Genomic DNA, 24,004 nt, shown 5'->3' with positions numbered 1-24,004 from the left:
ACTCCCTCCTTCGGACTACCACTTACTTCTGAGGTTACCACGTCCTCCTGCCTACCACTTCCTCAAATGTTACAGCCTACTCCTCTGGACTACTGCGTCCTCCCGATATTGCCTCCTCTTGACTACCACCTCCTGCTTTTACCCCCTCCTCCGGACTACCACTTCCTCCTCATGTTACTACCTTCTCCAGTTCCTTCTCCCTCTCTTGCCTCCACCTTCTCCTAATCCAAGTCCCTGTGTTTAAACTGCGTTCTTGACTTGCCCTGTGTGGGACTCTGAGTGGCTCCACCTGTCGTCTGTATTTGGGGCTGTCCTGGGATTGGTTGCTGTTCCTGTATGCACCTTTGCCTGCTGTGGGCGCAGGGGGCCGAACCAAGCCTATGACTGGTCTGTCCGCCGTCTTGCAATTCACTCTCTCCCTCTGACCCTACTTGGTACTGCCTCCGTTTCTTTCGACGTGTGGATTGAAGGCTGGAAAACCACGTGTTAAGCCGTTTAGATTCTTCGTTTCTATGGATATGTGCAAGCTGTGATATTGCAACACTGTTTCCTCTATGAGGTAACACTGACAGGAAACAATGGTCCTCATTCTGACTGTGCAGGTCCGGTAACAACACTACCGGCACTGTTGTTACCGGACCGGCACAGTACGGCTCTGCGGGTGGGTGCTGTCCCACCCACCCGCAGAGTTACACAGAAGCACCGGCACCGTTATTACCGGTGCAGGTGCTTCCGAGTTCCCCACTCCCATAGAGTCCTATGGAAATGGGGATTAACATTTTACCGCCGCCTGACTTCCCAGACCGCCGGAGATGTAAGGCCCCAGTGTTTCCGGCAAGCCAGGCGCCGGTACAATTTGCAAGTCCAGCGGCAACCTGACAGTTTTGCCGCTTTAACATGACTTACCTGATTTTGTGGTCTGACTTGTAACTGAACCTAGCAACCGTGTTCATCTCTGGGTGAATGAGACGCACTCTGCTTGAAGGGAAATATGTGTTTTTCACCAGGGACTTTGGTACTGCCTATAGGTTATCTCATTTGGGGAGGGTCAGTGTGCTTATGATAATTAGACTTTGTATAACCCAGGGAGGAATCCTGATGTTCTTGTACCTCTGCCCTACGATTGTCCCTTGCCATGTTATGGGCAGGTGACTGTTTTGATCCTCTCCAAACTACCCAGCCCATCATCCACTGGCTGGGGTCGGTGCACTGGCCCTTGAGTTTCCTTCTTGTAGTGCCCAGAACGGAAGGAGGGATGGAGACAGAGAGAGAGCGAGAGAGAGACCTACATTTTCACTTACATTGTGTGCTGTGTAGTGCAGTGATAAAGTGTGGCCCTGTGTTTCAGGCAATAAGTCACCCCAGTCGAACATTATCAGGTTTTCGGTTCCCAATGTAGTATCCTTACTTTGTAATAGTGACTACTGTAAGGAACACATGGTGGCAACAGTAAAGACAGACACAAGTGAACACAGTTCAAGGGTGTTTAATAAACTGTATAATGGGTGAAATAAACGCCTAATCTAAACCTACATCTAAGATGGGAGCAAGCTACGAACATCAAATAATAATAATACAATCCAAGGGGAGTCTAGTCGAATATAAAAAAGGGCCTCTACTAAAAATCTATTGCCAATCCTTACCGCTATTCTACAAAATAGTGTGGGATAATGTGCACAAGAAAAGAAAGAAGTGTTCACAAAATTATAAGTCAGGATGGGGGGGGTCTCACTTCCCCACGTTTTAAGCACAGGACAAGGCGAGACTCTTGAGCACATCACACTCCTGGGCTTCTCCAGCATTAACTTCACAGTTTCTTTCAACGATATCGGGACCTTCTGTGGCCAATTCTCTTTTACCCAAAGTCTCTTGCCTCAGAGGGCCTGATGGACCATAAACAACAAACAAAAGTTGCTTCTGTTACTCTTTACCTTGGGCGATTACTCTTCGCCCCTTGGATCTCTCTTAGCCGGGCTCTGATCCTTCTTACAACGTTGACCTCTCTCATTCGGACTCAGAACAACAACCCACTGTGGACATCCCTCAGTCGGATTCACGCTTGTCGACACAATGTTCAGGGGTGTGTTACGTGTTGCTCTCATTCGTAGGCATCCCTCAGTCGGGTTCACATTTGCCAGTTTAACACAGTTAGCTTAGTTATAACACCTTACAGTATTCACTTCCCTTAGCTTTTCGCTTGGCATCCCTCTGTCGGGTTCACATTGCCATTCCAACACAGTTCATGCTTCTACCATCTCAACAGAAAAGCAGGGTTCCCTTCCGGTAGCTTTCTTTCGGCATCCCTCCGTCGGGTTCACACTTGCCACAGTTCACTAGACCCCTGAGGTTCTTTTCTTACCCAGGTCTGGGTCTCAGGCCCCAGTCAGGCTTCACATAGGTCTATTCACACAATGTTCTCACGGTTGTTATTGGTCACCCAAATTCGTGGACGCCTGCCAATTCGGGTTCCCATTTGCCCCCACTAACACAATTCACTCAGCGTGTCAAAGACTTGATTGTACATGGGGTTTTGTATGACCACTTCACCTCACGCCGGCCTCTGCTAGGGCCTCTTGGTATTTGTAGTTTCAACAAAGGGGACCAGCCAGAGTCTTTGGAATGAGCGCCCACGTGGCGCCGGATGACTCTGCTGCTGGTCCTTCACTGGGTTTTCTTAAATATTAATCACATACAAGTTCTTTGTTCAATTAATTTTGCCGTTTGCAAACTTGGGCTCAACACAGTCCAGTTTACTATCGGATCTCGTTGGCTTCTCTTTTGCCGCGAGAGTCAAGGACGGTACCATGGCGGCAAGCGCTTTTCCCCGCCCTGGCTATCAGTGCAGGAGGGCCCTCTGTACCATTGACATCTGTTGCACCATTCACCAGCTGTAGTTCCTGGTCTTATCATTCTTTTCTTGGAGGCTTCACAAGTCAGGGTAGAAAAGGGTACGGGCACTTCCCTTCATGTCGTCCTTTCAGGTCTGTCAACCTTTTTCCTCCATTTGAACTGCCTTCTCGGAATTACTGCTTCCTCGTGCATTTGGCCTTGCTCAAAGTGTATTCTTGTGCTCCGCCTTTTATCCCTATAGGGAAGAGAAAGGGCAGTCATGCGTGTATAGTTATCAGCAATTGCCTAGCTCTGCCCGATCTCTGTGTTGGGACATGTCAGGTAAACGGCTCTGGTGTTAGTCAGTTGTCTGTCACAGTGAGAAAGTGTCGGAAAAGGGGTGGAGGGCGGTAGAGTTTCTAAATATCCTACTGGGTAGGATGGGGAAAAGGTGTTATAAGGAATTATAGCCCTCGTACTAGGGGAGTTGGTAAACTCGGAAGGGTGAGATTTGTAGGATTTATGAAACAAATTTGAAAGATCCGCAGAATAATAAAGTTTGAACATCTGTCGAGGGAATGACCAGGATTACTGTCGTGAAATAAACTGGAGGGGTGGGGGGGGTTGTGGGAATGGTAGTGTATTGTCAAAGCAGACGGGGAGTTTGGGAAATAATAACCAGGGAAATGTGTCATGATCCACCGAACCCGCCCTTTTTGGACTTCATGGTCCATGATGCACCGTGGTTTTAACTTGGCGGTTCTACCAACATGGCCGGCGCTTCCGAAGCGCTGCACTCCAGCCTTTTCTTACTACGTTCAGCTTCTTAGAAAAAGGCCACGCCTTTGTGCGCCGCACGTCTCAACGCTACTGCTTGGTGTAGCTAGACGTGCGTTTCCGAAGTTCGCTTTGCGCTCTCCTTGTTACCCTATTTTCTTCCTTCCTTCCTGGTACTCATTTATTCTTTTCCCCTTACCTGTTTTCGTGGCCTACTCCTGGAAATTCCTCGTGCTCGGAGTCGGAGCCCGACTCCTCCGCGCCGACTCGTCTGCATCCTGGTTCCTCGCCCGGATACTGAACGTTTCCATTTGGAAGGCTACAACCTCACGCTGGACTCCGAAGACCCGCGTTCTGGTTTATACACGTCCCAGACAGTAAGGAAGAATGAAGCTACGTTCAAGAGTTGTCACGAGAAAGGAAAGACAGGTGAGAAGGGGAGAATCTTGTGACAGAACGTGCAGAATGTAATGTAATGTCGTTTCCTACTGTAAGAAGGTTTGGGTTTCTAATAGGTTTACCAGATGCATAGGGGTTATTGGATTCTGGTAAGGGAGATTCATTGGGTCGAAGGGAGGTAGATCTAGAACAGCCTATAAAAGCCTCAGGGACTTCGTCCTCCTCGCCTTCTTGCCCGGTATAATACTGCGTCTCACCTGGGGTATTCCCTGGAGCATAACCCCGGGTTCCCCTACAAAGGTGATCCTCCTTCGCTCGTCCAACGCCAGGGTTGGGAACAGAGCGCCAACCCTTCCCCGGCCACCTTTGAGGTCTGCTTAGGAGAACACCCTCAGGTTTCTCACGCTATGGCAGGGCAAAGATTCTTTCTCAAATGGCTGCCTATCGCTCCCTGCGGGAGTCACTTTGATAGTTCATTTTGGGAGCCAATTTGCATATTAACATTTTTAATTGCATCTCTCCAAGTCTTACAGGTTTTGGAAATAAAATAATCTCACCTCTTAAACAGGGGAAGAGGAATATGGTAAAACAGACAAGAGGGTGAGAAAGGAAGGAGCGATAGCAACGACTTGAAAATCCACTATTGATAAACTGGAAAATAAATTGTAAATGTAAAGATTAGATGCTGGGGCCGAGTATTATTTCACTCCTTTCATGCTAGGTGTCTAGGAAGGTGGACTATTGCAAGGATAACTGCCTCCAAGACATACTTCACTTACCCACATGTACATCATGTTTCCCTAGGAGCCTGACTAATGCCCCCACATTCACTTTGTATGCCGCTCCTTATATATATATATATATATAGCTCCCTCCCTCCCTCCCTCACTCACTCACTCCCTCCCTCCCTCCCTCTCTCGATCGTTCTCTCCCTACCTCCCTCCCTCCCTCCCCTTCTCTCCAAAGCAAGCTGCAGAACCTTCCCTCTACCTCCCAAACCACACCCTTTTAACCAAGGAATTCTTTTCTGAGGGTAAGCTGATGTTGCCTAGAGGGGCACTGCACTTGCTTTCCTCCCTCATTGCCTTCCAGTGTATTGGACAGCCCCTCTCCTGTATACCTATCCGTGGCCAAGGGTGAATGCCCGCTTGAGACGCCTACTCTGTTGGACACATGCTCAAGTGTCAGGCCACCAGAGCTCTGGAGCACAGGAGCTATTTTTGGGTTTGTCGTTCAAATACTCGATATATGCGTTTCACTATAAAATTCATGATATAAAAGACATGTAACTAATGTCGTATTGTGCTTTTAACTTGCCACTTGCAACACTCATCTCCACAAATACCTTGTATCATGGCCAAGGTGCTTTTATGAAAATAGTTATTAGTCCAAAATAAAGCAATCCATAAATCTATAAATAATGTTAATACCATATTGTAACAGTATTATATAATAAAACAGGATAGAATGGATAGTTGTTCAGGGAGTGTTAATAACGACATGCATAGAGGGCCGAGATTTAGAGAATCTTTCAAATGAGGTGGAGATTGCAGGAATCTATAGTCAAGACATTGTGATCAAGACACAGATCCTTTTACTATGGTTAACACGATACATGCAACAAGAGGCTGAGTAATGGGCGGGAAGCAGATTCTCTGAAGAATTTAAAGGTGTAGTAAACGTTTAGGGCAAAATGACCGATACAAAGTGTCTGAAATGCGTGATTTGGGCAATTTTCGGCCGTTTGAAAGTTCTGAACGGCCGAAAATTTAAAAAGGAGTGTTGCAGGATTTTCTCCTGCGCCCTTACTCACTATATTGTGAGCGAGGGTTGTGGGGGTGTCCCCCGCAGCCGTCCCGGAAAAAAAAGGAGAAAAAAAGAAAAAGAAGAAAAGGACCCTGCTGCGGCGGTTACCGATCACGGAAGTGAAACGGAACAGGCACCGCAGTGACACAAGTTGAGAAAGGGGGTTGGTGGGGTGGGGGAGTGGGCGGGGGCCAAGTTGTAAATGTTCAGGGGGGAAAAGACCAAAGATTATTTCGGAAAAATGATCTTCAGTCTTTCCTCCCTCGAACATTTGAATCGCAGGCTTTCAACCCCGATCTGCAGTGAAACGGTAAACTAGTTTGAGGAGAGTTCCAACTCTGCTTCAGATGTTAGTTACTGGTTAGCATTGACAGCGAGGAAGAAATGCAGAGCAGCAAGGGATCAATACCAATAATGTGGATATCTGGCACCATTACCGGTCATTACCATTAATGGAAACATTCCGGATATTACAATGCTTAGTAGATATGTCAAGATACTAATGATTTCTGGGAGTAAGTATAGCAGAAGTCAAGAATGCTTGGTTATCCAGACTTTTTGCTCAGTCTTCTGGCACTCTCCAGTCCGGACTACAGACATTCTAGTATCCAGAATATTCTGTTATCTGGCACCCTGATCCCCAAAAGGTTACCAATAACAAAGCTTTTCTGTTTTTATTTACTTCAAGCAACGAATCTCAGTTGGACCGAGGAAGGGCATTATCACCTAGGATTATACAGCGTACGATTCTAGTTTCTCAGGGCCTAGTGACTCGATGGGATGTGGAGTCGTGAGGAGGTTCCAGAGTGTAGTCTTACGCTTGTATCAATCACAGCAGGCGATGTGTCTTTCCCTTTGTTTCTAAGCACTCCCCACTATTGTAGATATGTATACTGGATCCACAGGGTGAGCTACAGATTAGCACAGGATCTAGTCTGAGCCCGCAGAACACGTCCTTCCAGACCAGAGCTGTTCACAGTGAATACACCCGGTAGATCATGGAGTTGACTCTCTTGAGGATTCCCCCTCTCACCATTAACATAGTTGTAGAACACAGCCCTGGTGCTCTTCACGCTGCTGGCGCTGCCCACGGACCCGCCGACATCCCAGAGCTCAGTGTAGTATGTCTTCTCCGCAGGCGTCCCTTCCTTATAGTCGTGAATCTGTGGAAGAAACCAAACAATTCCTTCACTGGTTGGAATGGAGCTTGTGATGGACAGAGAAAAGAAGACATAACTTGCTGTGCATCTAGCTAAGCAGTGAGTGGCAGGTCCAGAGGAGGTTAAACTAAGTGGAGGAGCAGCAAGGGCGCGACTGGGGAGTCAGTGCCATTTGAATGCCTTCCTCGCTGGCTCACTACGAGGCATGGCTGGCACCGCCAAACCACATACCGTTCAGTACTGCTTGTGCCCAAACCTATGGAGCGGTCGCCAGTGCGAGAGGGGTCCTATAGTAGAAGAATCTGTCCATTAAACACTATGGCAATACACTTGGTTAGCAATAAGGCTATTAATAGCACGTACACCTCTTCAAGGTCAGGCAAGATGAATCTTTGGTCTTCTTTCGTCCACCGATTAAACAGATGCTTTGAGTATTCATGCTCCTGCTCTCTCCTACATGCCTGAAACCCAGCTGCTCACACTACTCTAGGAAATAATAAAAATAGAGCAACAATGCCGATCGGATGCAATCTGATGTTAGTAGAAGTAGGCCAGCCCTCATGCATCTGCGCTGTCACCCTATGGCGGTCCCCCTGCAATGTTTATGTTACAAAGGAACGGTACATAGAATCCTTAAACTCCACAGGGAAAGGCTGATGTCTAACAGAAGCTATCGTGCCCTGGTGCTAGATGGTGCAAGGAGCCTGGGCTCAGGGTCCTGGAACGCGCTCAGTGAAACACTTGGTGGTTCCAAAAACTTTCAATACATAGTTGTTTCCGGCCCCCACCCTAAAACGCAACATCTTTATCTCCCAAGGCATAGAAGGCCGGGCGAGCCGGTCTCATTGCTGATACCGTATGCTGCCAGTGCAAGCCTGGGTTTGGTCCAAAGATGTATTTTTGCGCACATGCACCATTTCATTAAGCATTAAGGCGCTGGGTGCATGATGCGTTTGGTAACTCGTCTCAGTCACATACACAAGAAGGGTTTGGTCTGTAGAGCGGGTTCTAATAAAGTTTGCCCATGCCAGCCTCCTTTGGGTTTTTATTTCTATTTTTCTTTTTACTGTTTTTTTTCTTTTCCATATGGGGTAATTGATGTACTGTTGCTAGTATATTTCTGATGTGTTTATTGTTACTTGCCTATTGTGCATGTGTCTGTGTGATTTGTATTTGTTGTAAAATCAATAAAAATAATTTCAATCAAAAAAATAATAATAATATCGGATAATAATATCTCAACACCAGAATCTCGACAGGGACGGTGCACATGTAGTGCTTAAAAATATTCATAGAAAGAACGCGTGCAATAAGTCTGACACTTAAAGTAATGTTATCAGAAAAAAGGGAGATTTTCAGCCACATGAGTGTCCTATGGTCACCATTCTGCACCCTGCAAAATCAGTATAAAGGCTTGGAACTAATTCACTGACCTGTACTAGGAAATGACAGCACAGCTGCTCTCTAATCAGTTATTACACTTCAGTTGTGACATCTTGAGATAGCAGAGAGCAGAATTCCAGCTACCACTGCAGCCCTTAATTAAAGCTGTGCCACACTTTCCAGATTCCTTACTTTTATTATTATTATTATTATTATTATTATTATTAGGGCATTTACTGAGGGGAGACCTAGCTTCGGGAAGCAACCGAGCCCTTTACAAATCATAGGGGGAGGAAAGCAAGGGAGCAGGGAACCAACAACAACAATCAACAACAGGCCGGGCAGCCTTTTTGGGAGCAAGAGATCTACAAGCAACTAAGGGAGAAAACAGGGGTCCGCATATGACGCAGTCTCAGGTAGGGTAGGGAGTTGCGCTTGTAAAAAGGTTTTCTGTGGCACTTTACAGCCATTAAATGACAAGGAACTTTATGGTAGAACGTTTCATTTGTGCACTGCTGGAGTTTAACACACGGGAACCAGAATCTGGATGTTATTATTTATTTTAAATCACAAAAAGAAAGCGTTTTTGTCGATGCATTGTATTAAACTGTTTAAATTATTTTTTTGCAATGCATTCAAAGCTGTATATTCGTTTTTTTTTTAAATCCAAACAGATTCTATATTGATTACATGGATCAGTAAATGGAAGATCACCTACCATCAAGATCAAGCAAGAGGCCAGGTAGTGAAGGGGATGACAGTGTGTGGCCATGCATTATAAGGAATAGAATACTCACTACTGTACATAAAAAGGATATTGAAAGTCCCTGCTTAGCTCTGTGACCCTATAAAGGAATTCGGCTTTGAACACAGAACTCCTCTGTGTCTTGCAACATCCTTATAACGTACTATAGGGGTACTTTATCCCATATATAACATGAATTATATTTCTACAAGGAACGCACCTCTTGCATTCGGAGTTCCTGCAGATATTCCGGTCTGGACGCCTACTGGCGGCCAGGGATTTAAGACCATGCGAGGCCGTGGGGACAGAATACCAGCCGCAAGCAGTTATTTCACCTGCTCTTAAAGAGATATAGCAACTGGAAACAGAACGTACCCGCACATCCACAGAGCAGCCCACCGTCCACGAGGGGTTTCCCAGCACCTGGTTCTGGCAGAGCAGGTGAACAAGCGACGACTTCCCAACACCTGCAAAAAAAGAGAAGGCCCAGAGTAAGGATTTACACAAGAGGAAAACAGCAGTCTTAACTGTCCCTGGCAGTGAGACAAAACCAGGTAGCTGGTATGGTTTGTGATAAACTCTAGTGTTTTTACACAACCTTCGCCTTCTCACTTCACACTCGAATTGCCCCTTTTCCATCAGTTTTTTGGACATGGCGACCAAAACCCATTGCAAATGTTTGATGGCATTCCAGAGTATGGAAAGAATGGCCAAGAAGGGCCCATTGTAATAGCTGGGAACTTTCAATGGGCCCCATCTGGAGGTCTGCAATGCCTGGAGCACAAACATCCGACTAGGAATCTGGAGGAATTCATATGTAGAGAAGAGATGACGAAAAAGGGGATGACACATTGGAAACACAGGAAGGACACCAAACCACTTCACCACTCCAAGATGGCAGTTCCGTTAGCAGGGAACATTGAATAGCACTTCCAGTTTAAGAGGCCATAGTGCATATTTAAGGGCAGTCAACATGAAACAGTGCTTGGCAAAGTCACTCGTACTGCAGATTGTGTTTGGAATCCTGTCTGAGATTGGCTGTTACTTCCTCGTTCTGAACTGTTTCCATGCTGCTGACTCCTTGTGGCAGCCGCTCCTATCCCTTGTTCCCTTCCCCAGTCAATGGCAGGCTCAGCAGGGACTTTGCGGCAGGCACATACTGGGAGTTTATTCGCCCAACAGAGGAAGAGTGACTCGTCAGCAGAACACGTCCCTCAGTCTGGCCTCCCCATGCTTGCGCCCTTGCCAGCCCTCTCTCCCTCCCCTGGGTTGGTATGGGCAGTACAATCGTGAGCTTTTCCTTAGGATCTTGACAAGGGTCCTTCTCCTCTTCTCCTACTGAGCTATCACCTCAAGTATTCTTCTGGCTAGTCCCAGTATTCAGCCTTGACCTGAAGTGGTTTTTCAGCCTTCTTTGCAGACATTGGGGCTCATTACAATTCCCCAGGTATCCCGCCAGTAATTCCGGCAGGATACCGGGAGATTACCGTACCATCTCTGCCGTCCGATATCCCGGTATTACCGGTATATTACGGCTGGCAGAGACGCTGGTAAATCCCCATTCCCATGGAGTCCTATAGGACTCGATGGGATGTGGATGCCGCAATCATTGGCACCTGTAATACGGCAAACAATATTGAGATATGACCTTTGGTCCATATCGTCTGCCCTAATCCCAAACTATAATCATTATGTGTGTGTGTGCACTCGTACTTCATGCCGCCCCTGCATAAATGAGTGCCCCACTTGGGCCACCCCAGTCAAAAGAGTCTGGGCACGCCACTGGTCAGAACGGTTACATTTGATGGCCATACCTCAGCAGTATTAGACAGAGGAAGCCAATATGCTATCTTTTCTAAAAAAGGCTGCATTCATTTGCATACTCTTTTAATCTTAAATAAAGACCCTAGCTTAAAATATTATGATAATTTACTTTCTAAGTCTGCGGACATGTGTGGACAAATAGTCGTGAAAGAGGCAGCACGCATGGAAATGTTAGTTTATAATAGGGCACAGGAGGACTCATTTCTCATGCGACTACATTTCAACAGTTGCATGCAGCAGCACAGTAGACAGGGAACTCCGCTTACGCAGGCCCTAGGAATGAGATTAACGACTGATTACCATTAGTAGTAAACCGTCCCTCTGGCACTACAACACGCATAATGATAGATCGCCTGTTACATGTTAGAAAGGGAGGAAAGACTACTGAAAGAAGAACGCCATTCGGATGGCATCGGTCGATACCCCTGCACAATAGTAATCAAGAGTCCAAAGAACTGTGGGAACTCATGCAAATAGGGAATATAAAATGTACTGTAAGGGTGCAGAAGTAGGCACGGGACACAAAGGTTGTACGTTTGTTGGCACCAGGTCATAGAAAATAAGGAAAAACCCTTTCTGTCCCTATATCTAAGAGGAATTTCCCAGCCTCAAATAAAACTAAGGATGCTGTCAGAATGTCTGCTAAAAGAAATATAGTCCACTGTCCTATGTTCCAACCCCAATTCCGTCCCTTACACTATATAACTAACTCTGCCCGACTCCACAAAAGTGGCCGTCACTAGGCCTTTCTATATGGTTCCACACAGATGGAGGGGGAGATCTCCCTTCCCCAGGACTACTTCTGCAATGTTTTACAGTTCCACAAAGATGGGGGGAAAGTCTTTCCCTTCCCCAAGCCTTTCTTGGGGCCTCTTTCAATATTCCCAATGATTTCAGTTCTGTTGGCAGGGGATCGCACTCTCCACCACCTGTCTTCTCTTGAACTTTGTCAAGGATATCTCTCTCCCCTTGGTCTTCTCTTCCAGTTATGTGGGTACCAGGCCCTTTCCTCAGGCTTATACCATCTCTCACTCGGGCCCGGTTCACTATCCTGGTAGGTAGTGCTCCAGATACGATTTTGAAGTGGGAGTATTTTACTCCCTATTTTTTAAAGTTGGGAGTAAAATGATTTTTAGGGAGTAAAAATGTAAGTCCAATTCCCAATGTGAGTATTTTATAAACGCGTAAAAATGTTTTACCTGGAAAATAGAAATGTTTTTGTCATAATTATTCCTTTGACCTACATTAAAAGATGCAGGTTTACTTCTTCCAATCAGGCAGTAAGATTAGTAGTTTCTTACTGCGATGATATGTGCACTAGTGGTCGAAACATATCCATGGAGCTGTGTGGGTGAAAGCAGGAGCACAAAGGTCCTATGTTTCTATTTCCAATATTTTGTTGGAGGTATTTCTACCCCCTAATTGAATTTTCTGGAGTATTTGCCTTTTTTCTCTTTTTTTAAAGGGAGTAAAAGTGACTGATACACCCCTTATCTGTAGGGCTGCTGCCAGGCATTGTTTCGCATATACAACTCTTCAATCCTTTCAGTGTTCGGGTTCCAGACCCCTTTCTCAAGTTTATATTGTCTCTTAAATCGGGCCTGGTTCACGATCCTGGCAAGCACTGTTTCTCATAGAAAGTCCTGTGGGATTGTTGCCAGTACAAGGAAGAGGGCGACTCTTGTACTCTGCTGTCTGGTCAGTGACCCAGTCGCTTTCGGTAACTGTTCTCCGCACTGCAGATCGCTGCAGCTCCCGGTTCCTCCATGGAAGATCAGACTACGAGAGCAGTCTTTCCTCTCTTTTTATCTTTGATCCGCTCGTGTGTGGTTTAGAGCTAGTATGTTGACTTTGGTTCCACGGAGGGTGCTTCACTCCTCTTTTCTTCTTCCTCGCGTCAGTATCTATAGAGCTATAGGCTTTTAAGTTTTCCTCACTTTTCCTCATCACAGTATGGTTTTTCTCACACTCAGACGGGTCTACTCTGCATAAAGTAACTATGAGTAGAAGGAGTAGGTAAAGAGGATGGACTCCCTCCCCCCCCCCATCAATGTTGGGGGGGGGGGGGTGTTTTTGGGGTTAGAGAGGTAGTTATAGCAGTTCTCCCCCAATAGTCTTCCCTTTCTCCATTGAGGGGATCCCCTCCCATGGGAGCCTCCTGCTGAGTGCCACCCCCAGGGGGACTATCGGGTAGCGGCCTCACCTCCCTGGCCCGTGGGAAGGCTCCCCCTTTCGGGAAGAATTGACGGCATCAAGGGATTCGTCACATTGATTAAAAGCATGTGAAGATTTTCCTAGCATTCCCATGCCAGGCTGGTGCTCAATGGAAACCTGCAATCAGAGAGTTGCTAAGGAAGAAACACAGCTGGTGAAATATTTCCAACAACGAGTGAGATTTCCCACAAATGTGATCCCATGTTTGGTGCATTTTGCGCATGCCTGCTGATCTAGCATGGATCCCTCCCGGTTTTGCCCATGTGGGGAAAGAGGCACCAGTTAGTCATAGCAGACGTCCATGACGTATAGGGGAAATAATGACACGGCTAGTGTCTCATCTTCGTTTGTCACATGGAGGTGTGCCCTATCTGTATTGCCTGCACCCTGAAGTAGTTGGAGCAGGATGACTGACAAGAATGCGCTAACTTCACATGCTTGAATAAGGTAGGTGGGATCAAGAGCGTAGTACAGGAAGCCAGCCAATGGGCAGAGAAATCATGCCATCCTCACAATGCTTTTAGCAGGGGTTGTACGTACAATCCAGGCTCTACCCTGCAATCTTCAGCTATAACACACGATTTACCATGAATTTCATAGCAACATATTATGAAAACTCCCTCAATAGTACCGGTAACTAACCACTACTGAATACAGCGGGCAACCTTCCACAGACACATGACATAACCGAACTGGGGCAAGGGAGCAACTGGTGTTGGCCGCGAGAAAGAAGTTGCCCCCTGCCATTGGCTGAGCACCCATGAAACGGTGGCATCCATAGCTGTGGAGAAGCTGGAGAGGAAAACCGTTGAGGAGCTTCTAGAAGACGCAACGCATGGGAAAATTAAAGGTGGGACTATGGGCTCAATGATCTAGATAAACGTCCCCCCATTGTTGTTGCAAAGGGGAGATTCCGCACTATTGGAAATCAAGTGCCCATAGACAAACGCCATGACAAAGGCTCAAAAGAGGGCAGGCAGGATTCTGAAGTGAGATGGACCAAAGATACACGGGTGCCACCCTGACAACTGCAGTGCTCACACTCCGAGCAGAAGCAGCTGCAGTCACTCACCTTCTAGAAGCAGAACCTGGAAGGAAAAACCACCAGAGATGCCGAACAAGGCAGTTCCGTTAGCTTTCCATGGTCATAACACAGATCCAGCAGGCGCGTAGCAAGGGGAAATCCGAGGCGAAAATCCAATAAACGGTCCGGGTCAAGGCACAAGAGTTCCAGGAACAAGGAGGGGAAAAACAAGGGCAAGGAAACAAGGAAATACACAAGCCACGTTCGTAACGCCACTAATACAAATCAGAAGCACTGGGCAACAAGTGGGAGGTGCTTAAATACAGGTCATGTGATGACGTTACGTGCTACTCGACGTTGACGATAACGGGAACAGGAAAGGACGGGACGCCAACGTTGCCATGCCAACTTCCAGGCACCTGGCTGCAGCGTTCTAAAGGGCTATACGCGTATGGTCGTGGATCGATCGTACGTACGCGTGGACATGACACATACCAAGACGAAACAAGCACCTAGACACCCATGGGTTAAGCACGCTATATAAATGTAAACAATAAATGAATGACAGGCATTCCCATTTGTAAATCGAACCAGGCAGCCAAATGAAGGGTGTGCAAGGCCAGTTCAGAATGAATCCTCCCTCTGTGAGCTGATAATCAGCCTAAGCTTTCCCTTCTGCTGCTCTGCCTCCCCCTTTCACTATTTGGGGGTGCGCAGCAGGCTAAGAGATGGCGTTGTCCGCAGACGTCCTTGCTGGCTGAGATGTACTTTAAAGTTTATTTTCTGCAGAGGCCTAGATCCAATTAAAGGTGTTACTGGAAAGTGCAGTGTTGTGAAGGTATATTTGTTAACAGTTTCCAGTAAACTACAACACAGTAACAAACTATGAAATGTGTCTTCCCAACTGGCCTTTCAGCGGTTGGTGCGACAAGCATGAAAAGTGCCCCCGCCTCCTTCAATACGAAAAAGAAATCCGATGCCCCTCCTCAGGTGAAAGGGGCCCCTAGGTGTCCCTCACATTATGGAAACAAGGCAAGTCAGCACACACGATAGATACGCCAGACACGAGGCTGTATTCCCAAAGCTAGGGTTTATTGCAAAGCAAATAGTCTCAGTTGGCCAACTCAGTCTCACGCTCCGCGACGTGCATCTCTAGACCTCGAGGGACGCAAGAGAACGAATTACGTACATCAGTTACATATATACAAAATGCATATCATACAATCAGCTGTGACATGTTTAACACCCCCCTTTATTGGGTTTCTTTGAACTCGGTTTGATGATGGACACTTTCGACGAATATGACACCTTCAAATATCTATTCTAGTAACAATATACAACCTTGCAAGTGCGGAGACATCTTTTCTTTGTTGAACAGAACACAGTGCTTCTGTTCTTGTAAGCAAGCTACATACGGGGGAAGAGTCACCTTCCAGACCTTGCTATCTATGTGGTGCTATTCGTGTCCTGGGAGCCGACACGCTCTACAGGGCTCGGAAAAGGGGGGCCGTAAGAAGAGCATAATTCAAGCCGTTAGCTGCTTTATTCTAACATATTCTACCATATAAAAGGGGGGCGTAAGAAGAGCATAATTCAAGCCTTTAGCTGCTTTATTCTAACATATTCTACCATATAACGAGACTGGCTGGCAGCTGTGAAATGATTAAATGCCCTGCGGCTCTGCTTCAAGACTACATTCGGGAGGGAGCCGGGCATTCCTCCCCGGAGCTGCCTACGTTGTGTTTCAACGAACTCTTAGTTGCTGCAACAACAGCACGTTATTAATATTCCAAACACCACTACTAATATCGCAATCAACTTCCATCCCCAAGAACGCAGTATCCCCCAAAACTAGGACTCTATTCCCCAGCCCCTTCTCCAGTAGGAAGTTCGGAGCTTAGGACATGCATTTTCTTTATTCCTTCAAAAATCGTAGGGGAATAGTCATCTACGAATACGCAACACGCTGATCCCACAATCTTGCAAATTCCCCCACGATCAACCAGGATTACATCGAGAGCCATTCTATTTTGCAGCGTCATTAACCAAATTCCTTTTTCTTCCAACGTCATGGTAAATAGTATATCTGTCGTTGTGTTTATGGTATCTTTTAGTATTCTGGACAGCTGCCTTATGTTGTAGGAGTTCACTAACTGGGACAAGAATGGAATGAATGATTTTGCTACATCCGTCGCTATCAAAACACCTTTGCTACTCCTTTTGATTCTAGATCTGGATAGCCTGGCCATGTCTGCTGTTTCTAAGAGGAACACTCCCGGGAACAGTAGACCTAGGTAACATGTACCTCCCCAGTTTCTGGGCAACCAAGGATATGCTTTCTCTCCACATATAAAATAGACTGGATCTCCCACATATACTGGTTCTATTTCCCATTTTAGTACCGCTGTATTCATGCATCCAGTAAATGTTCCTACTAAATAGGAGCCTTTCTTTTTTAGACAACAAGGGACAGTTCTCGGGTTATAATTCACTGTGTAAGAAGGGGGATTGCATCTTTATTCCCGTCGGTTCTTACACGAAACGTCATCACAGATGTTTTAACTGGTGGGCACAATCTATCTTGTCTATTATGTCGTGTTATTTTTCACGTACCTTTTGGCGTAGGTTCTGGGATCATCACTTGTGCTTTGTGGAATATGGAAAAACCCACAGGCCTCATAATTATTTCCTCAAACTCATTCATATTTGTTCTGTCTAATTGACCCTTAATACTCTTGTTCCACTTCCCATAAAACATTGCACTTAAAGATGCATTGCATGCAGAACTGAATGGTAATGGTTGTACATACGACTCTATTCCTTACCCCGCATGCTGCAGTAAATGGGCGCATACCCAGCAATTATTTTTCTTTAGAATTGCATGCAGCATATTCATGATGAGTAATAGCGTATTGTTCCCATACCCTTCTCTGTGTCTCTCTTCCATTTGGGACAAGGTATAAGTAATCACCTGAATCGGGCTTTCAGTAGTGGACATATTAACTATTAGTAAAAACATTCCCAATGGGTGTATAGACTCCACATACCATAACACCAAGGCTGTCGTTATTGGTGCTACCACACTCATGAAGCACATGATTATCATCAAAGCCAGCATACAATCTTTTTTACCACGCGTTTTCCCTAAGTTTACAGTCTTTATAACTAACTCATTCTCAGCAGTGGTGCAGGAGGAGGCTGAAACCGGTCCCGACATTTTTCTCACCGTCCTTCTTCCTGACAAAGTTCGTCGTGGATATCTCTCTTCGTCGCACTTGTCCGGATGTCAATAAGTTCAAAGGAATTGTCAACAGTTTAGTCTGCCAGCCCTTTGCAGCCTGGTTTGCTTATTCATTCTAGGCAAGATCACTTATTCTCTCTCATACTGCTCAGAGGACTTCTGAACAGTTCTCTATTGCCTTTGTACCATGTGCGCCCAGCTTGTCCGCTGTGGTTCAGGACACATGTACTTTTTATGATCGCACCGAGGAGCCGCGAGTCTTGAATTGTCCGATTTGCACAATTCTCACACTTCTCTCCTCTACACCTCTAGTTCCTTCTCCGTCCATGAGCGGAACCAGAGGTTAGCATAAACACCAAAGAACTGTGGATCACTCCGTCTTTCGAGGCCGCAAATCATATCGCCTCACTCCTGGTATTGTGTGATCCGTGAACAGTGCCGGTGCACTTCCAGATCCAGGCTCAGCGTCAGCCTGCGGGGCAATGGCAGATGCTGGTGTGCGCCGCGACAGTAATGCGGATTCGGTCTTTGGCTCTGGCGCAATGGCAAGTGCTGGTGGGCGCCGAATGGGTACACGTTTAGTATCTGACGTTATTTGCAATGCAGATTTCGTGTCGGCCAACAGTGATGTTGGTTCTGCTGGGCAGCGTTGGGGCACTCTTTGCCCTTCCCCCTTTTTGGCAATCTTTACAGGCTTTGTTTCGAGTTTCACTTCCCGCTTGGACAGATTTAGCGGCAGTGGACTGGCAGCAGTTTCTTTCGTTTCTGGGACCGCTGTCTCTTTCTGGTCGTCCGGATTGGGCAAGTCTTTCAGTGAAGATGGGATCTTTTTGGTATGGGTGGCATGGATCCACGACTTCCTCCCATCCACCCGTATTGCCGTCTGCGTTGCCAGAAGCACTTGATAGGGGCAGCGCCACCTGGATGCTAACAACAATTTTCTCTCAAAGTTCTTAAGCAGCACCCAGTCGCCTGGCTCCAGCGCGTGCTCCGGACCAGTATATCTTACGGGTAGAGCCTCCTGCACCTGCTGATGAATCAAACGCAATTTCTGCATTACAAGGCCACAATAAGTGCTAAGTACAGGATGTTCCACTTCACTCAGTCGCTTTGGCTGAGGTGCGCACCAAACATTCGCCGGCTTCCCCATCACAATCTCATACGGGGAGAGCCCAGTTCTAGCCTGTACAGACGTACGCATGCACAATAGCGCTATCAGTAATGCATCCACCCAACTCAACTTGCTCCCTGCACATATCTTGCTAATTTTTGACTTGAGGATTCCGTTGTGCCTCTCAACAAGACGGCCGAACTCGGATGCCTCGAACTATGAAATCTCTTATCAATCTGAAGACCTGCAGATATCTGTAACACCACTGCGCCCACAAAATGTGGACCATTATCTCACCATATGGCACGGGGCAAGCCAAAACGGGAAAAGTATTCTTTAAGCATTACTTTTGCCGTACTCATTGCTTTGCAGTCTTTTAAGGGATATGCCTCCACCCACTTCCTGAATGCACAGATCACCACTAAGACATATTTCAAGTTTTGGCACCTCTCCATCTCTATGAAATCAAAATGGATTACCTCAAAAGCCAAAGAGGGCGGGCCAAAACTGCCTATTGGAGTCACTGTTTCCTTTCCTACATTGTGTTGTAAACACGTGATACAGTTCTGCACCAACCTCTCTGCATTCTTCTTTATGTTTGCATTCTGCCATACCGTAGATAGGTGCTGTATTATGTTTTTCGCACAGATGTGAGTAGGGCTGTGAGCCATTCTGACCATTGCAGTCACATAAGAATTTCTCAACAACATCCAGTTTTTAGTTCCCTTGTCCACCCAACAACCCTCTAAATGTAACTCAGCAGAGCCCTTTACCCACCCTTGTATCTCATCGGCCGTGGCTTCGGCCTGCATCTCTTTCACAGTGGCAATTCCATCTTCTATCATACAGGGTACTTCCTCAGTCTAGACTGTCATCATTTTATTATTCAAATCAGTGTCAGTATGTTTCGCAATTCTGTCTGCAAATGCGTTTCCCTCTCCCACTTTGCATGTTACCTTTTAATGTGCCTCACATTTCACTATTGCTAGGCGCTTTGGAAATGTGAGTGCAGACAGCAATCGTACAATCAAAGGGCCATGTTGAATTCTGGCACCATGTGATGTCAAGAAACCCCTCTCAGCCCAGAGTCGACCAAAGTTATGAACCACCCCAAAAGCATACTGACTATCAGTATAGATATTCACGTTCAAATTTTCAGAAATCTCACAGGCTCTGGTCAATGCTATTATTTCTGCGGCTTGTGCCGAGTTGTAGGGATTTCTTTTGCTTTCCACAACGCTCTCTAGGGTAGTGATAGCGTAAGCGGCAGTTGTCGTGCCATCAGGTAGTTTAAAACAAGAGCCGTCACAAAATAACTCTCCATCTAGCTACTTTTGTGGGATGTCACTTAAATCAACTCTCCCCTTCGTTTCTTCCTCAGTGACCATTAAGCAATCATGGGGTGGTGATTCGTTGTCACCAATTTCTTTTACGGGCAGTGGCATTAATTCTGCAGGATTGAAAGCGCTACACCTCATAATTTGGATATTGGGCGCGAACAAGATAATCTCATATCTTGTCAGTCTAGCGGAGGTGAGGTGTTGCGTCTGTGTCCTATTTAATAGGACATCTATGGCATGTGGCACCATCAGAATTAAAGTATGCCCCAATACCATCCCTTCAGTTTGTTTCACCAATGCAGCAACCGCCGCGACGGATCGCAAACAACGTGGTAGTGGGTGCGCTACAGGGTCCAGCGCAGAAGAAAAATAGCCGCACGGCCTATTTCTTCCACCTTGTTCCTGTGTCAAAACAGCTAATGCACATCCTTCATTCTCGCATACAAATAATCTAAAAACGTTTTCATAATTCGGCGTGCCCAAAACTGGAGCAGAACGTAATGTAGTTTTCAACTGATCAAACGCTCTCTGACATTCTTCATTCCACTGCAAAGGCATCACTGCATCCTTCTTAGTTAATAGCACCATTGGCTTCACAATTAACGCGAAATTACCGATCCACTGCCGGCAATAAGAAGCCATGCCTATTATGGCTCCGACTCCTTTCTGTGTCTTTGGAATAGGCATACAAGAAATACTTTCTATGCGTTCTGGCGTTAGCCTTCTCCCTTCTTTCGAAAGTAGGTAGCCCAAATAAGCTACCTCCTTTCGATTATATTGAAACTTCTTCAAACTAGCTTTAAGGCCATGTGCTGCTAGGTGTGTGAGTAGTAATACGGTGCTTTTTTTACAAATCTCTTCGGTATCAGCAGCGATCAACAGATCATCTATATATTGCAATAGTACACACCCCACTGGTAATTCTAGCATGTCTAGCTGCTCTTTTAACACTCTACTGTAAATACTCAGACTTTCCGTATAACCTTGTGGAATGCGCGTGAATGTAAATGATCGTCCCCCTAATGTGAACGCGAACAAATATCTACTGTCCTTGTCCACCGGAATGCTAAAGAAAACATTTTTTAGATCAATTACGCTAAAGTATTCTGCTGATGCAGGTATCATTGTCAATATTGTAGTGACGTCTGGGACCAAAGGAAATTGTGGATCTACTACTTTGTTTAGTGCGCGCAAATCAATTATGAAACGATATGGTACTTCAAAACACTGGAAGAATCGGGCTGTTACATGTACTGCCTGTAATTTCTTCAATTACCCCTAATTTCACCAAATCTAAAACAATACTTTTCAATCCTTTCTCTTCGTTAGCCGAAATTTTATACTGGGGAATTCTTGGCAGTGTAACTCCTTCTTTCAAAATGATCCTCACTGGCTCTATCTTCAAGCATCCTACATCGTTGTCATGCATCGCCCATATACAGGTTGGCACTTCTCTTAACTCTCCTGGCAAGGTTTCTGACATGAATTCTGACACAGGGGCATCTTGTGGCCAAATCGTTAGAAACACCCTGTCTGACGTACAATGTATAGTCGCACCTAGCTTTTTCAACAAGTTCAATCCCAACAAGTTCTCCCCACAATTTTCTGTTAGGAGAAAGGGACAATGTTCAGTGAATGGTCCTAGTAACTGGGACTGGTTCGGACTCTGGGTTTATGACTGGTGTACCTGCGAACCCTACGGAAACATTATTTTGCCCTGACAGTGGTATATCCGGAACCAAGTGATGGTCTATTGAACACTTTTGCGCTCCTGTATCTACAAGGAAGCGGTGCTCCTTATTCCCGACTCCCATTTCTACGTAGGGTCCTCTCTGATTCACGGGAATAGACACTGGTTCCGACCCCTGCCCTGGGCTGTCCTATTGGGGAAATAACATCATCCAATGTGTAGTCACTACTATTATTGTAATGCGTATTTGGCTGCGTATTGAAAATGTTCCCACTCTTTCCTCTATTTCCCCCACTCTGATTCCCATACTGTTGGTTTTGCTGACCCTGACTCTGGTTAGGAGCACTTTGGTTTTGGGCTTGGTTTTGATTACCTTCATTATTGTGGTGCTGCTGCATACTATTCCTATTTGGTCCATTCGTTACTTGTTGCCCTCTGTGCTGTCTTCTCTGACCGGGTCCATTTCTATTCTGTAAATGTGGACATTGCGCTTGCCAATGTCCTTCCTCCTTACAGTATGCACACTGATTTGGTCCCAATGGCCCCCCATGCATATTCAAATTACTCCTCCCTTGTGCGTTCCCTCTTCCTCTATTATGTCCTGCTAAGTGCTGCAGTAACATCCTTGTTTTCAAAATGCATTCTTTCAAGTCTTCCCTCACCTGTTTTAATAACAATAATTCGTCCACCAACGTCTTTCGCCCGGCGATGGTAACTGTTGCCGTCCATTGTGTGGCCCTAGCACTTCCTTTTTATCTCTCCCGATATCCTTACCCCTGTACCCAGGTGCAGTAAACATTTCAGCATATTCATTATGCAATTCATTTTTAAGCTCAAAAAGTCCATACACCTGTTCCCTCACTTCTTCATCTCTTTGTCTACAGCGTGCTAATGCATTTAAGTCTAACAATCGCTGCGGTGTTAATTTCCAAATTAACTGTTTCCATCTCTCCACCAATTATTCACCCATGCATTCCAACACTACCTGTCTTTTGTTGTTCCTTCGGAAGTCATACATCGAAGCCAATGCTGCCGTCCCATCATTCCCGTCTATATAAATTTCTGCCTGTTGCTGCAATTCCACCTTCCTTTCTCTGCTGATCGCACTGCGAGATACCCTCGTGCATCCACTTTGTTCAGTCCCGCCTCTCGCCCCCGCGGTTTCAACTTCAACCCCTGGAGGAACAGACGGTACCGAGTCTGTATCTAAGGTGGGAGGTGCGGATGGGACAATGTGACCGGGGAGTGTCTGCTGTGGGCCTGGTTGGCTAATAGGAATTGTTATGTGCGCCGTCTGTGGCTGTGGGAGGGCTTGAGCTGCGGGAGGGGCTTGAGCAATAGTTACTGACGTGTTTGGCCTCGCTTCTGATCTTGGGCCTTGTTTTGTATGGATCAATATGTTTTCCATCACTTCATCTACTATGTTCAATTCTCGCTGTGGGTATATCTTTTCTATATTTAACTGGTCACGTCTTCCTGACCTTCTTAGACTCTCAGTCCACTCCTCCTCCTCCTTTTCTTCCGCTACTTCACCTTTTGATTTATGCCTGGGTGCATGCTTTGCTCTACTTCTAAATTTGAGCATTGCTTCCTTTCTCCAGTCGTTAACAATATCAAACGCTGCGGGACGCGCTTTCTTTCTTATCAACACTCTTTCCAAATTATCTATTCTCGCTATCGCAAAACTACCATTTATTGGCCACTGATGGTCTTGTTGCTTTCTGGTTTGCCTATGCCAAGTCTCACAGAATATTATCGCTCCCACACCATACTTCACATACATCTCATACGCCGGCATTCCCCCAGGTGGTGCAATTTGGCCATCTTCCAAAGATTGTCTACCACAGCGGAAAAACCCCGCTAGGGTGGACAATACCCCAGGCATGTTTCAACCTTCCCCCTGGTTAATCAACCTTACCTAGGGTGTTTGATTTTGCAAAGTCAACTCTCAACCAATATCAGGATTACTTTGAATCGGGGTATGACTCACCTGATAAATCAATTTGTCCTCCAGGACACCATTCGTCTGTATACTGACGCAACTAATGACGTTGTCTCTGCGTTTGGCTTCTGCCTCGTTTCGGGACCCTCGCCTCCTTGTTCTCTAGCCAGATACGTCGATCAGGGATCAGATGTGTGCAGATCTGCAAAGGAATCTCTCATCACTTCTACAGGGCGCTCCGAACACCTCTTGATCCCGGCTCGATCGTCCCGTCCTCGTCGTTCTCCGCCTTTACTCAATTACAACCTACACGATGGAACAAGTGGAGAAGGATCCCTATTTGGGCGCCATCTTGAAAGGGGCCCCTAGGGGTCCCTCGCGTTATGGAAACAAGGCAAGTCACCACACACGAGAGATACGCCAGACACGAGGTTGTATTCCCAAAGCTAGGGTTTATAGCAAAGCAAATAGTCTCAGTTGGCCAACTTGGTCTCACGCCCCGCGACGTGTATCTCTAAA

General features: G+C 46.2%; 1 protein-coding gene across 3 annotated transcripts in view; it reads right to left on the bottom strand.

Moving 5' to 3' along the window:
- RABL3 (RAB, member of RAS oncogene family like 3) overlaps nucleotides 1-24,004 on the bottom strand; it is a 171,632-nt gene that overhangs the window by 124,993 nt on the left and 22,635 nt on the right. For all 3 annotated transcript variants that reach the window (XM_069635837.1, XM_069635840.1, XM_069635838.1), the window contains exons 2-3: nucleotides 9,475-9,566; nucleotides 6,845-6,974 (exon numbers count right to left, since the gene is read on the bottom strand). In XM_069635837.1, coding sequence (XP_069491938.1) covers nucleotides 6,845-6,974; nucleotides 9,475-9,566 — 222 coding nt within the window. The remainder of the gene's footprint in view (nucleotides 1-6,844; nucleotides 6,975-9,474; nucleotides 9,567-24,004) is intronic.

Source organism: Ambystoma mexicanum, chromosome 7p (genome assembly GCF_040938575.1).
Source record: "Ambystoma mexicanum isolate Mex_15411 chromosome 7p, UKY_AmexF1_1, whole genome shotgun sequence".
In the NCBI taxonomy this organism is placed as follows: domain Eukaryota; kingdom Metazoa; phylum Chordata; class Amphibia; order Caudata; family Ambystomatidae; genus Ambystoma; species Ambystoma mexicanum.
Note: the sequence above shows the minus strand (reverse complement) of the source record. Positions and strands in the feature narration are given on the sequence as shown.